This window comes from Fringilla coelebs (genome assembly GCF_963513975.1).
Source record: "Fringilla coelebs genome assembly, chromosome: 1".
Classification (NCBI taxonomy): domain Eukaryota; kingdom Metazoa; phylum Chordata; class Aves; order Passeriformes; family Fringillidae; genus Fringilla; species Fringilla coelebs.
The window spans coordinates 22,608,004-22,620,545 of NC_140028.1; the positions used below are offsets into that span (position 1 = coordinate 22,608,004).

The following is a 12,542-nucleotide window of genomic DNA, read 5'->3' on the forward strand; positions in this document are numbered from 1 at the left end:
AAAAAAAAAAGAAAGTCTCAAAACCCAACAGACAGATAAGGAACCATTCAACCATAAACCGTGGAAAACAGAACAGGAATAAAAAGTACATAGGAGTAGAAAGAAGAAACAAGCAAAGAAATAACTCCTGAAGAGAAAAGAAGAAAGCAGTATGTTTGGTTTTTTTCCTGTACTGTAAATCCCAGAATTTTGCCTGAAAGCTGAGGAAGAAGTGTCTTAATTCCCTGTCAGGCAAGTAGATCAGGAGATGATATTTGCTAAGACACTGTCAGGTGTGGCTACCATGTGTTTGGCCAGTCTTCTACAGCAGACATGGAGACTGGGTCAGCTTCATCTGTCTCAGTACGAAGGTAATTTACTAAAATAATTATGCCACTTAGCTACAACTGAGCTGAAAACCTTGAAACATTTCCTGACAATGTAATCAGTCTTGTGTTCAACCCATGTGTCAGCAATAGCTAGATAGAAAATACAGTTTGTATGAAACACTTCCAAATTGATGAGGGGACAAAAAATACCCCAACAAAGTGGGGACTGCTTCAGGTCATACCAGTTGAATTTAAAAAAAAACCAAAAAACCAGTGCTCAGGAACATAAAATGCTCTTACTCTTATCTTCTAGTCCCTTACTGTTTAATTGGTGCTTTTGAACACATATACACCAAATCAATCATAAGCCACCACACTTACCAATTTCAGAACACATTGGTAATTAGCAGACTTTTTTTTAAAAAAAAAGGACTCACTGAAGGAGCATTTTTTGTAACTCATTTAACAATTTCTGGTTAAAGTACAGAGGGAGTTCCAAGTTCTGCAAAATTAATCATTAAGGTACTCACTTTGTAGCAGATGCCACTAAGCAAGACTTACAGGTATAAATTCCAGTTAAAGGTGTCTTTTTTATATAGACAAATGTTCCCTTCTTTGTGTTTTTTAGCCTACTAGGAATGAGTGTTTGTAGAACTTCGATCCAGAAAATATATAAGTTTTAAAAATAAAAACATTTTTTGTGAAAATAACACTACTCTGTGCTATTAATATTCAGTGACATAAGAAACAGAAAAGGGAGAAGAGAACTTCTGAGGTGTGATTTGGGACAAATGGACATTTCTTCAAATAATTCTATGCAAAAAACCCCCATACATCTGAGACTTCCACTACTGGGTTGAAGAATATTGATAATCTGTAGGCACTGATAGCCTCCTGCTTTCCTCTCTCCTTACAGCTAGCAATTAAAGGGAAATACCTTATTCCTGATTTCTGTGTGGCACAGACCTATCAGGTCTCAATCTCTCTGGCACAAGATGGACTAATTTTTCCTGTGTGCCTCAGATTCCTCATGCATGAACAAGGCAGAAGCTTCTTTCTGGCTGGAAAAGGTTATCCTGCTGCAGGCAAATTTATACTTTCACTGGTGCCCAAAAGTGCTAAGAGCACTTCTCCTTCAGGACAGCTCCAAAGCCAGCAGGACCCTCCTCTGTTGTTGGAACCCTGGATGCTGAGAATTTTAAACTTTCTGTGCTAAAAGGCACAGACCCACAAGAGAACACTGCAATTGACTTGAGGCTGTAGAGAGGACTTTAAAAATTGATTGACAGCACTGGGATTACGGGTGTGCACTTGGTTAGAAGTGTGTAATATCACAGGGTGGAAAACTTAGAGTTTGGAGTTTTAGAATATAGAAGTAAACATGAATGGAGGTTTTAGGGTGGAGGCAGGTTGTTGTTCTTTACCTTCTTCTTCCTTCTTCTTCATGGGTTTGGGTGATGTTTTGTAATTGGAGAGAAAAGGCTGCATTGCAGGCTTCGAGGGATCAGCTATTGGGTTAAAAGGGAAAATAATCTAGGTGTCCTTTCTTAATTGGATAGTTTAGTGTTAAAAGGCCTTGTCACAAGAGATAGTTAGCCATTTTGTGCCTTGCTAATGAAAAGCTGTAGAACTCATGGTTGTGAGGCTGTTTCACTGATAAGAAAGAATAAACACCTGAGTCCAAGCACGAACTACTGCCTCAAGTGCCTTCAATCCCGACCTCGAGAACACACACTCTGTCACATCTCATGGCCCTACTCAAAATGTGTCTGTGCCATGACCTCACCAGGCTGGGAAAGCTTTCCTTCCACCATCACATCACCTGTCATACAGCCTCTCACACACCAGAAGGGAGCTAAGCTGAGGAAAATGAGGTTACAGACTGACCACAGTTACCAAGAGCTATGGCAGCAAAACACACTGAAAGAAAAAAGCAACCAGAGGAAAATGTTCTCTTACCACATTGCTCTGTTTCTAGGGAGATTTTTCCTCTACTAAAATTGGAAGCATGGAGTCAGAGCACTCATTGGGATTTCTTTAACAGGTAGTCAGTTTCATGAGTTAGATATGTCTTTCCATGAAAAAATAAACTCAAAAATACTAAGGTGTTTGCAACAAATACAACACCTTAAGGAACTGATCAAGGGTTCTATAGGATTAGAAATATGATCAAAATGCTGTGATCAATAACATTAAGCAATAAAATCAAAACAGTAAACAACCCCCAAAAAATCAAACTGGCGCACACACACACACATTTATTTATTGATTGATTTTAAATAAACAGAAGATGAATTGTATTCTTCATATGTAAAAAAATCCCCCAAATTACCACCCTAATTAAACCCCAAACAGCCATCACCTTCTAAAACCTGCAATTTTCTGTAAATCAGCAGGTTTTTAGTTTTTGTATAATGCTATTCAGAAGTAAAAATTCAGTGAAAATTATTACATAAAAACTTGTTTGTCCATAGGTTTGCCTTCCAATTTTCCTCACAAGTCTCTATATTTTCATACTTTCAGCACAACAAAACTAAGCATATGTGGTTATAAAGCTATTTGAAGGCATAACAAATCATCTACACTTTTCTGTAAATATGTATGATGGCCAAAGAAATTCTGTTCCCAATATGATACACATCCATCAAACAATTCTGTTCTGTGATTTAATATTAAAACATTTTACAAATACAAGGAACTGCAAAAGCACAAAGAAATTATTTTTAAAATACTTTCTATCCTATAGCACCATTTTCCCACCATTCAATTTCAAAGTTAATCAAAACAGCAGCTCACTGAAACCATGCAGAGAAGCTCAAACCTGAATTTATCAATGTTTTCTGAACCATCAGTGCCCTTCAGAAGTCCTTCACTAATATTCATGTTTTATTTGTGAGGTGTCGTAAGACAAGTTATTGCCCACACTCCCATTCCTGGATGAATGACACTTGAATTGTTCATTTCTAAGAACAGACTATGTTAATTACTTTTTGTAATTTACACTCTCCATCAGAATGTTTGAAAATGAAAGCAGTACTTAAATGACAGCAGGAAGTCCCTTTAAGCTTATTAAAATATGTGATATATTTGCCAGCATACTAAATAGTCTTTGCATAAATAATTTCTTTGCTAGCCTTTGAGCATTTTTGCATTCCACTTTATTAACAGTGCAGATAATACATTACTTTTATCAAGATAATAATTGAGCAACACAGTCTCTGACAACTCATGAGATTAAGTCAGGGAAATGGCAGCAGAGAGATGTAGTGAAAAAATTTGTGTGCTCACCCAATGAGTTAACAGCAGAGTAAGTGTTAAAACACAGAGGCTTTTAACATATGTCAATAAACAAAGACAAATGTGATATTAATGCTGTGCAACAAGAAAGAATCTTTCTGTGTGAAAGTGTATGTTGGCTAAGGAATGCCTATGGTCAGCATTTTCTCCCACCAAATTCCTAATGATTGCTGCACCACTTCTGGCAAAAAATACCTATTTAGTTCTGGGACCAAAAAATAAAAAGAGGACTCCACTTTTGTACAAATCAAAACCAGCCATTCAGAGGCCAAACTGAGCTACTAGATTAGTAATTACAAAAATGTGATGTTTGTGTGTTCATATCTAAAGTCCACGCCTGAGTTTATCTTAGTATCACTTTCCTTCCAAGCACAATTTATACCATGAAGTAAGAATTTCAACTTTTGGATCTGCAGTAAGTTCTGATAAATATGGAATTCTGCCTAGTACTCTGCCTTTTTAAAAATACACATAAAGGTCCTTAGTCTTATAAATATAACCTGAAAATAAAAAAACATTTGTTCTCTCTCAACATTTCTTCATACAGAAAGAATGTTTGATATACTACATTGGATTTGAGTTACTAATGTTTCTGAAATGCACACAGTGAACTGAAGAAATCATGCCACCATAACAAAAATGTTAAGCGTTTCACTAGCTGACAAAACTCAGAAAAATCTTTTTTTTTCTAATATAGATATCTGACTGTCCAGACATTTAAAACTTTCTATAAATCATCTGTACCTGAACACCTTCTTTTTACATAATACAATAACTAAAGCCCATTTATAAAAATGGGTAGGTAAATGTGCATCAGATTTAAATTCCTGATTTTTTATTCCTTCAAGTATTTTACTTAAACTATTTAGCATCTATCTAATTCCATTCATCTTCCCAAATTAATCATCAGTCATACATTTCACAGTAGGCATGAATAAACGATAATCATTCAGTTCATTGAGCAGAAATAGTGACCTACTAAATCAAATACTTCAGATAATCCATTGATTTCTCACCAGCCAGACTTCTCCCACATTTGCCAGGTTTTGCATTCCAACAGCTCATTTTAGCAGGAATCTAACTATGCATTCTAGTCAGACTTTAAGAAAAACAAAAATCAGTAACTGCATCCAGGTTTTGCTAAGTACAAGGCACCATTCTGCTACACTGGAACTTTTTGGTAAAACCTTTATTAACTTAGAATAGAACTTCAAATAAAAATATCAGTTTATCTAGCATCACCTGGTCCAAATAAAATAGAGATGTGTTTAAATTTAAAGCCTTGTCCTTTTTTCAGTTTTATGTAGAAGTATTTAATAGTTCAGAAATATCTCATGTATACTTTGAAGGAATTTTAAGAATTCCTTCAGTAAAGCTTTCAAAATTTAATTACTAACACTTCCCATAAACCCCAAGAAATTCCAGTTATAGCAAATATCTAAGAAGCAATGCAAGTTTTATTATATCTACACTATCAAATGTTAAGAAGTGATTGAAAGAAAATACGGGGATCTTTCTTTGCCTGGTTTCCTATGGAAAGAAGGCTTATGCAAGCCTATATTCCCTGCATATGCATGCAATTCATTTGCTTGTCTTCTAACTCCTTAGGTACTTGCTGGTCAAATTCAGAAGAGTAAGTATTTCAAAGGTACCATGTTTTACAAGTTCTGGGAAAATAAATAAGCAGGGTAAACCAGCAAGAAATCAGCAAAAGGAGATCTGTCCATATTAGAATTCAGGTGATTTATACAGAACAGAAAACATAAAGTCTGAGACAAGAGTTCTCAATTTTCTATTTATTACACCATCCTCCATCTACTTGAAATAAAAATAGTAAACTAGATGTAACAGCATTTATAAAGCTTTCAAACAAATCATTTCTCTTTAAGAACATAATTCCAAAGATCAAAATACCAGTGTTTCAAAACACAAGAGATTTTACCAAAATGCAATGCTTTTATGTCCTTTATTTCTCTCCATATGCACATACTCCTATACAACACACCTACACTTCCTGCAGAATGAAACAAGGCTGGATTCTCTTCTCAGCTTTGAACTTGGAACTGATACTGAATATGTAGTGGAATTAAAAGATCAGTTTGCCCTGTGAAGTACAGACCTGGTCTATGAAAAATGTTGCCCCAAACCCAAGTTTAATTCTCTTTTGCAAATGCTCTTCCAATCTGTCCACCAGACAATGAAATGGAAAAGCCAGGTGCTAGACACAGCAATGAAAAACATCTGCCTGCCTTTGCAGGCCTGATGTACACTCATGGCAGGGTTGAAATGCAGTCACCACCTGTACCATGAGCAGATAACTCACTGTTGCATAACAGGGATCAGCAAAATTTTGTTTTACAAGCGTATGTTCAGTCATGGGACAAGGCATTCAGTTTTCAGCTGCTTTTGTAACAGGTTATGGAGCTTACTCCAACCAGAAAGTTCATGTCTTCTTAGAAAATACATTAAATTCCATTCCATTTACATACCTGTTCTCTGACTATAAGAAAAGACAACTTTCAGGATTCTGAGTGACAAAAAATTAATAACCTTTTCATCCTCTCTAAAGTAGCTTCTTTCATTAAAGTCCTTCTTCATACTAAGAGCATGTATGAGGCTACTCTCCCAGTGTTACTGAAAAATTAGATGCCATAGTCACTGGATTACACCTCAAAAGACAGTGTTAAATTTGTGTCTGGGACATCAGGGTTACTTCCAAAGTGATAAATGTCAGATTGTGTTAGATGCTAGTGAAATTATATTTCACTGTCACGGCTAAAAAAAAAGACCTCACCAGAAGGCAGTAAAAAAATCCAAACCACAAACCCCCCCACCCAATTTCATTTTGATCATGGAAAATGCTCTATTTTCCAAACACAGTGAAAATAATTATAATAAATTTAGAAATATGAAAGAAAATTACAGATTATTTTAGTAATGAACAAGCACACATCTTGAATGTGAAAACAAACAATTGGGCTTAAATCATTATTCAACAGTGTGCTCAAGACAGCTTTCAAAGATTGCTCTATTCATCTACTGCAGTTCATACTATCTTCCTGCATAAGTATGTTACATATATTACAGAACTACACAAATACAGCAATCATTTTGCCTCTATCCAAGACATGAGAGCCCTGCCTCTACGCACAGCTACAAGTCTGTGAATCACTGAACAAACATGGAACTGCTGAATTGCTGAGAATGGGAGAAGTGGGTGGACAGAAAAACAGATGTAACCTTTTTTTTTTTAATATTCTTTATCCCTTTTCTTGTTCACAGCCACATCATATCAGATTTAAATCACATATTCTATTATCTTATTCTGATTGTGAAGCCTCCGTGGTTAAGGAGATTTACAAATAAATTTGGGACTTCAGAACAGAAACCCTGGATTTTCAGAGACAGATACCATATAGATAGTAGTTTTGTTCTTTTCCCATGCTTCATTTTTGGCAAGGTGTCAGCAGCCATTAACTAATAAACTGAACTCAAACTTTGAAATAATTTTACAGCTGTGATTACAAATTGCATTGATTTAGTACATAGGGTTGGTTCCTAACAGCTCTCAAGGGAGTGACTGCTGAGATCATGCTAGACTTGAAAAGAATTAATTCAAAATCACCCCCTGAACAGCATGATTTTAAGATAAAATCTCTTTCAATATGCAAAGACCATGCATATGTGCACATTATCAATACAAGGTCTCAGTTTTCTTACAATTTAGAACATGTGTAGCTATAGCCTTGATGATTAATAAATATGAGGTATACAAGGCTCACTGCCTCTTTACCTAGAATGTTTTTGTAGAATGGCTAACATTATATGTCCTAGATCAATAATCAGTGTGATAGTCTTGATATAAAAAGGTGACAGAAATAATGAAAAAAAACCTCAGACAGAAAGTAGGTGAAATTAAAAGTGAGGAAAGAAAGTGAAAGATGGTGGGAGCGAGGGACCCAGAAAAGTTAGAAAGAAGAATCATACGCACTCTATTTTTAGTTTAATGAACTATGGTCACTCATTCATCATCTTCCAACACATTAAACTGCTGTAAAGAAACAAATTTTCAAAGACAGAATCCACTGAAACTTCTCTGAGAATGAGATTTCACCTTTCAAATTTGCTTCCATCTTACCTTTTCTAATCTCTGTAACTGGTGGCTTTGTAATCAGAGACCTTGTATTTTGGTGACACAAAATATGTGTTAACTTCTACTGTCCCCTGAATTTTCCACTACAAAGCCAATTTTGACAAACCTGGCATAAGAAAACTCTAAAGGAAAAGATTCCAACATCACATGAAATTTCAGGAAACTGAAATTGCATGGCATTCAGCAGGACATGACTCTTTTTAAATAAGGGAAATCTGTATGGTCCACTGAAGCAGAGAGCATCTCTTCAATAATTTTGTTACTATACGAGGCATTTGCTCTTTGAAATTAATTTTATATTTTTACTCATACTTTTTGCATATAAATATCAAATATTTCAGCTGTATTAGACCCACCATTTTATCTCCAGAGTATAACAAATACATAAACATTTTAAAATACAAGTGTGCTGGTTTAGGCTGGGGTAGAGTTAATTTTCTTCACAGGGGAAGAAGGGCTGTGTTTTGAATTTGTGCTGAGCACAGGGTTGATAATATAGAGATGTTTTTGCCATTGCTGAGCAGGGCTTACACAGAGCCAAGGTCTTTTCTGCTTCTCCTACTGCCACCCTGGTGAGGAAGTTGGGGGTGCATGGAAGGTTGGGAAGGAGACAGAGCCAGGACAGGTGACCCAAAGTGACCAAACGGATATTCCAGACCATGTGGCATCATGCTCAGTAAATAAAGTTGGGAGAAGCAGGAAGAGGGGAGTGATGGAGTTCACCTTCTCAGGTAACTGGGGCCCTGCTCTCCTGGAGATGGCTGAGCACCTCCCTGCCCATGGGAAACATTCAATTAATTCCTTGTTTTGCTTTGCCTGCGCATGTGACTTTTGGTTTCTCTATTAAATTCTCTTTATCTCAACCCATGAGTTTTCCAGCCTTTACCCTTCCAAGTCTCTCCACTGTCCTATTACTGGGGAAGTGAGTGAGTGGCTGCTTTGCTGGCTGGGGCTAAACCACGAAAACAGGCTGTCCTTCAACCCAGTAGTGTTGAAGGACTGCCTCTTAAAAATAAACCCAGTAGACCATCTTATATGTAGCACTTGGAAAAAATAGTAGTATGCTTTAACAATTTTAACAGTTGAAAATAAATGAAACCAAATTCAATAGTATCTTCCTTAGAAGACTGCCTTTAATTAAAAAAAAAAGAAAATTCTTAGTCAGTGTTATCTCTTGAGAGAATTGGCACCATCACCTCTCATTTCACAGTATTGAACTCCATGCTGCAAAATTGTTTATAGAGAAGCCAAATATCTACCTAATTTCAAAAAATCCCCAGCATCTAGGCTAAACTTATTGGATAAACTGAATGACTAAAGTCAGTAGCAGATAAATGTAATCTACAAATGAACTTCCCCTTTTTGCAGCAATGTGTAACTGAAAACAGATCTTGATATTGACTTCAAACTAAAAAGGTGGAAGAAGCTAAGATGCACAGAAACCCCACTTTTGCTTTTATGACTTTTTTATACTTAATAATTTCATTTTATTATTTCTCACACACAGAAAACCCCCCAAAAAAGCAAAACTGGCATCCATGGCATTTTTAGACTTTGAACAATAATGTTTTCTTTTAGTAGAATATTCTGGTGTGATCAGAGAAGATAATACTCAAAGTGAAGACTAACAAACACTGAAGAACTAAAAGGGCTGCTATGCTGAGCAGGTCAGAATGGGAGACCAATTTTCAAAACTCTAAATACAAAGCTATTTCTGTGAACTGCATGCCTACTTTTTATAAACTGGTTAAATAAATTAAGAAAAACTAATCTAGCATCTATTAATGCAAATAGTTGGATTTGAATGTCAAATATTCCAAATAATGAAAGTTTTTCTAGTGAAACAGACCTTTGTGCTTTGCAGGCACAGGTAGAATTAACGTCAAGAAGAAACAAATCATACCATTTTCATACCATTTATGACACTGATAAGGCAGAACAGCTGACGAATACAGTTAATAGAAGAAAATGCTTGGTACAGTCACTTCATCACAGGCAAAACTAAAGGAAATGCATAAATGAATTGTAAAAGTAAATGGACAAATGGCAAAAATTAAGGATATTTATGACTCAAACAGAAGTCCTTGAAATTAATCCGTTGTCTTGCTACCAGTGATAACATGACAACCCACTGCTACCCAGCAGACAGATTTTCTGGGTTAGCCCCTTTTATTCACAAAATGGCATTTAACTACCATTAATGAACAGGACTGTAATCTTAGTTTCAGCAGATAACATCTTGAAGTGCTTCGTGATAATCTGGAAATAAACTTCAATGCAAAGGAAAAGAGAATCTGTTCAGTGTATTTCACAATGATCACTAAAAGTCTCAGCTGGATAGTAATTTCTTTTGGATGATCACCTACTTCACCTCTTGCAGACAGTGCCATATGAATAAATACACTACAAATTCCAGGAAAACCATATTATCTTGATCAGTGGTAATGAAATTTCATTTTAGACTCTTAAGTGGCCAGAAAATACTCCTAAAAGAAATAATTTCTTGGACTCTATAAGCAGAAGTGCCAAAAAATGCACTTTCTATGGTGAATGATTTTGAAAACAGTACATTTTAACTGTTCATGCACAAATCTTGCCTTCCACAGACGCCAGACTTTAAGCAATGTAAACAGGCTGACTGAAATCAGAGATTAATCACAGTGTGAAGTCTGACAAAACTATGGACTAAATATCAAGGTGAATAGCAGATATTCTACTGAAAACAGATCTCCTTTATCTCATTTTACAAAATATGTTACATTAGACTATCAGGGCCCCAAAGACAGCACTAAACAAAAATGACAATAAAAATAAACATGGATTTGAAAACTATACATTTGATTATTTTTAATTTTGAAAGTTTTAATTTCTCTAAAGCTGATGCTGGTATGTTGTGGTGACACATTAGCAAGGGAGGTTGCAAATGCAGAATGGGTAGTTTCAATTAGGGATATATATACCTGTTACTGTTTTTGTTTTGACAGGACTGCTAGCATATTCAGAGGCTTGATTTGACTGCTGTCTGGCCAAAGGCGCACTTCCAACTGATGCTTCATCCTCTTTCTTTCGAGTTACTGACACACCAAGTGGAACAGCTCCTACAGACTGCTAGAAAAAGAAATACCATGTGAACACTTAAAACTCAAGACACATTAACATAGAATTATGGCATTGTCATGAGAAACATATTTTAAAATACATATTTAGAAAAGTATAGAAGACAACTTTACACACTGACTGGAGCACAAATATTTTGAAAACAAATGGAAATTAAATGTTGCATTCAGATCTGAACTTGTAATTCTTTATTTCAGTCCTGACAGTCTCAGGAAAAGCTCTATTGAAAACAAAAAAGTGACACAAAACTAACTTTAGAGTACCATGGTTGTTAGCCAACCAAAAACCAGAGGAATAAACTTGGCTGATGACCAAAAACTATTATTAAAATAAATTATTATTATTATTAAATTAAAATTATCATCTAAATGTTTAATGGAAACTGAAAAAATTTAGCCAGATATGAAGACCCAAAGACACTTATTAACCTTCATTAAACTCCAAAATTTAGGATGTATTGATATTTCTACATTATTGTGCTTCTTCCTTACATTTTAAATACAAGAATTAATTGACTGCTACTGATTATGAACTTGTGACTTTCAAGCATATCAATAAATAAGAACCTGCTCAATGTGAAACTGCTGACATACACAAAAATACAAAACTGCAGGCATTGAAACTAAGTTTGAAGGACTGCATCCTTATTTTTAGATTAGAAAAGAGAGATGTGCATTAATCCACATGGATTCTGGAACAAATGAATAGTCTATTTGCTTTGTTGTTACTTTTTTATTAATGCAAGCAAGAAAAGACAAAATTATTAAAAACAATTTGATCCTCAGTGTTGCTATACAGTTGGCCCCTGACATTTTGCTGTAACATCAGCTGCTATGTAAACTGCAGAAGCATTCCAGTTGACAAAAGCAGAATACTTCTACCACTGATTTTGCAGACGGTTATCATTTAAAGATGACAAAGTTCTTTTCTAAAGATCAGACATTAGGATTACACGCATCTTAATTTTTGTGTAATTTAATTTTGTTCGTATTGGAGTGAAAATGTAATCCATATAGCTGTGTAATGAGAAACCTCACACATTGCATTAGGAATCTCTGTGGGAAACAAATTCGTGTGAGGCGGGCAATGTGCTTGTAAATTTTCTCCAATAGAAAACAGATCACTGAATCGAGCAGTGTGCAATATGTGCACACATACAAAACCCCAAAACAAACAGAAAAATCATTTAATTGAAGGAGAATGGCTTCCAAATGCCCTTCACCATTTTCCACTATAAAAGTAAATTAAAGTAAGACAATCAACTATTTCATCCTACTCCAGTGAAAACAATCCATTTATATATACAGTGGTATGCAAAGTTAATAGAAAAATACTAATTTCAATGACAAACAGAACTCTCCTCTCTCCTCCTCCCTCTGAATGGACAGCCATTAGCTTTGTCTCCAAAAACACTGAAAAGTTTTTCTGGAATACAGTAACATGCCACCTTGACATACCCTCTAGTTACAACAACAACAAAAATATCATCTGCTATGAAAAGACAACCTTTACACCACAGAAATACTTCCCACTTGCATACAGAGAGAGGATCTGAAGTTTTGTAAACTTTCATCAGACATTTTTCATTACTTATTCTCAAAATTTTGCAATTTATCTGATACAACTCTCATAAGGCATAGCCATCTGCAGCTTTATCATGACAGGAA

The 12,542-nt window shown here is 35.4% G+C and overlaps 1 protein-coding gene across 1 annotated transcript in view; it reads right to left on the reverse strand.

Moving 5' to 3' along the window:
* The window catches only part of VPS13B (vacuolar protein sorting 13 homolog B), a 430,474-nt gene that overhangs the window by 215,728 nt on the left and 202,204 nt on the right, over positions 1-12,542 (reverse strand). The window contains 1 exon segment of the mRNA XM_084211579.1: positions 10,719-10,866. Coding sequence (XP_084067705.1) covers positions 10,719-10,866 — 148 coding nt within the window.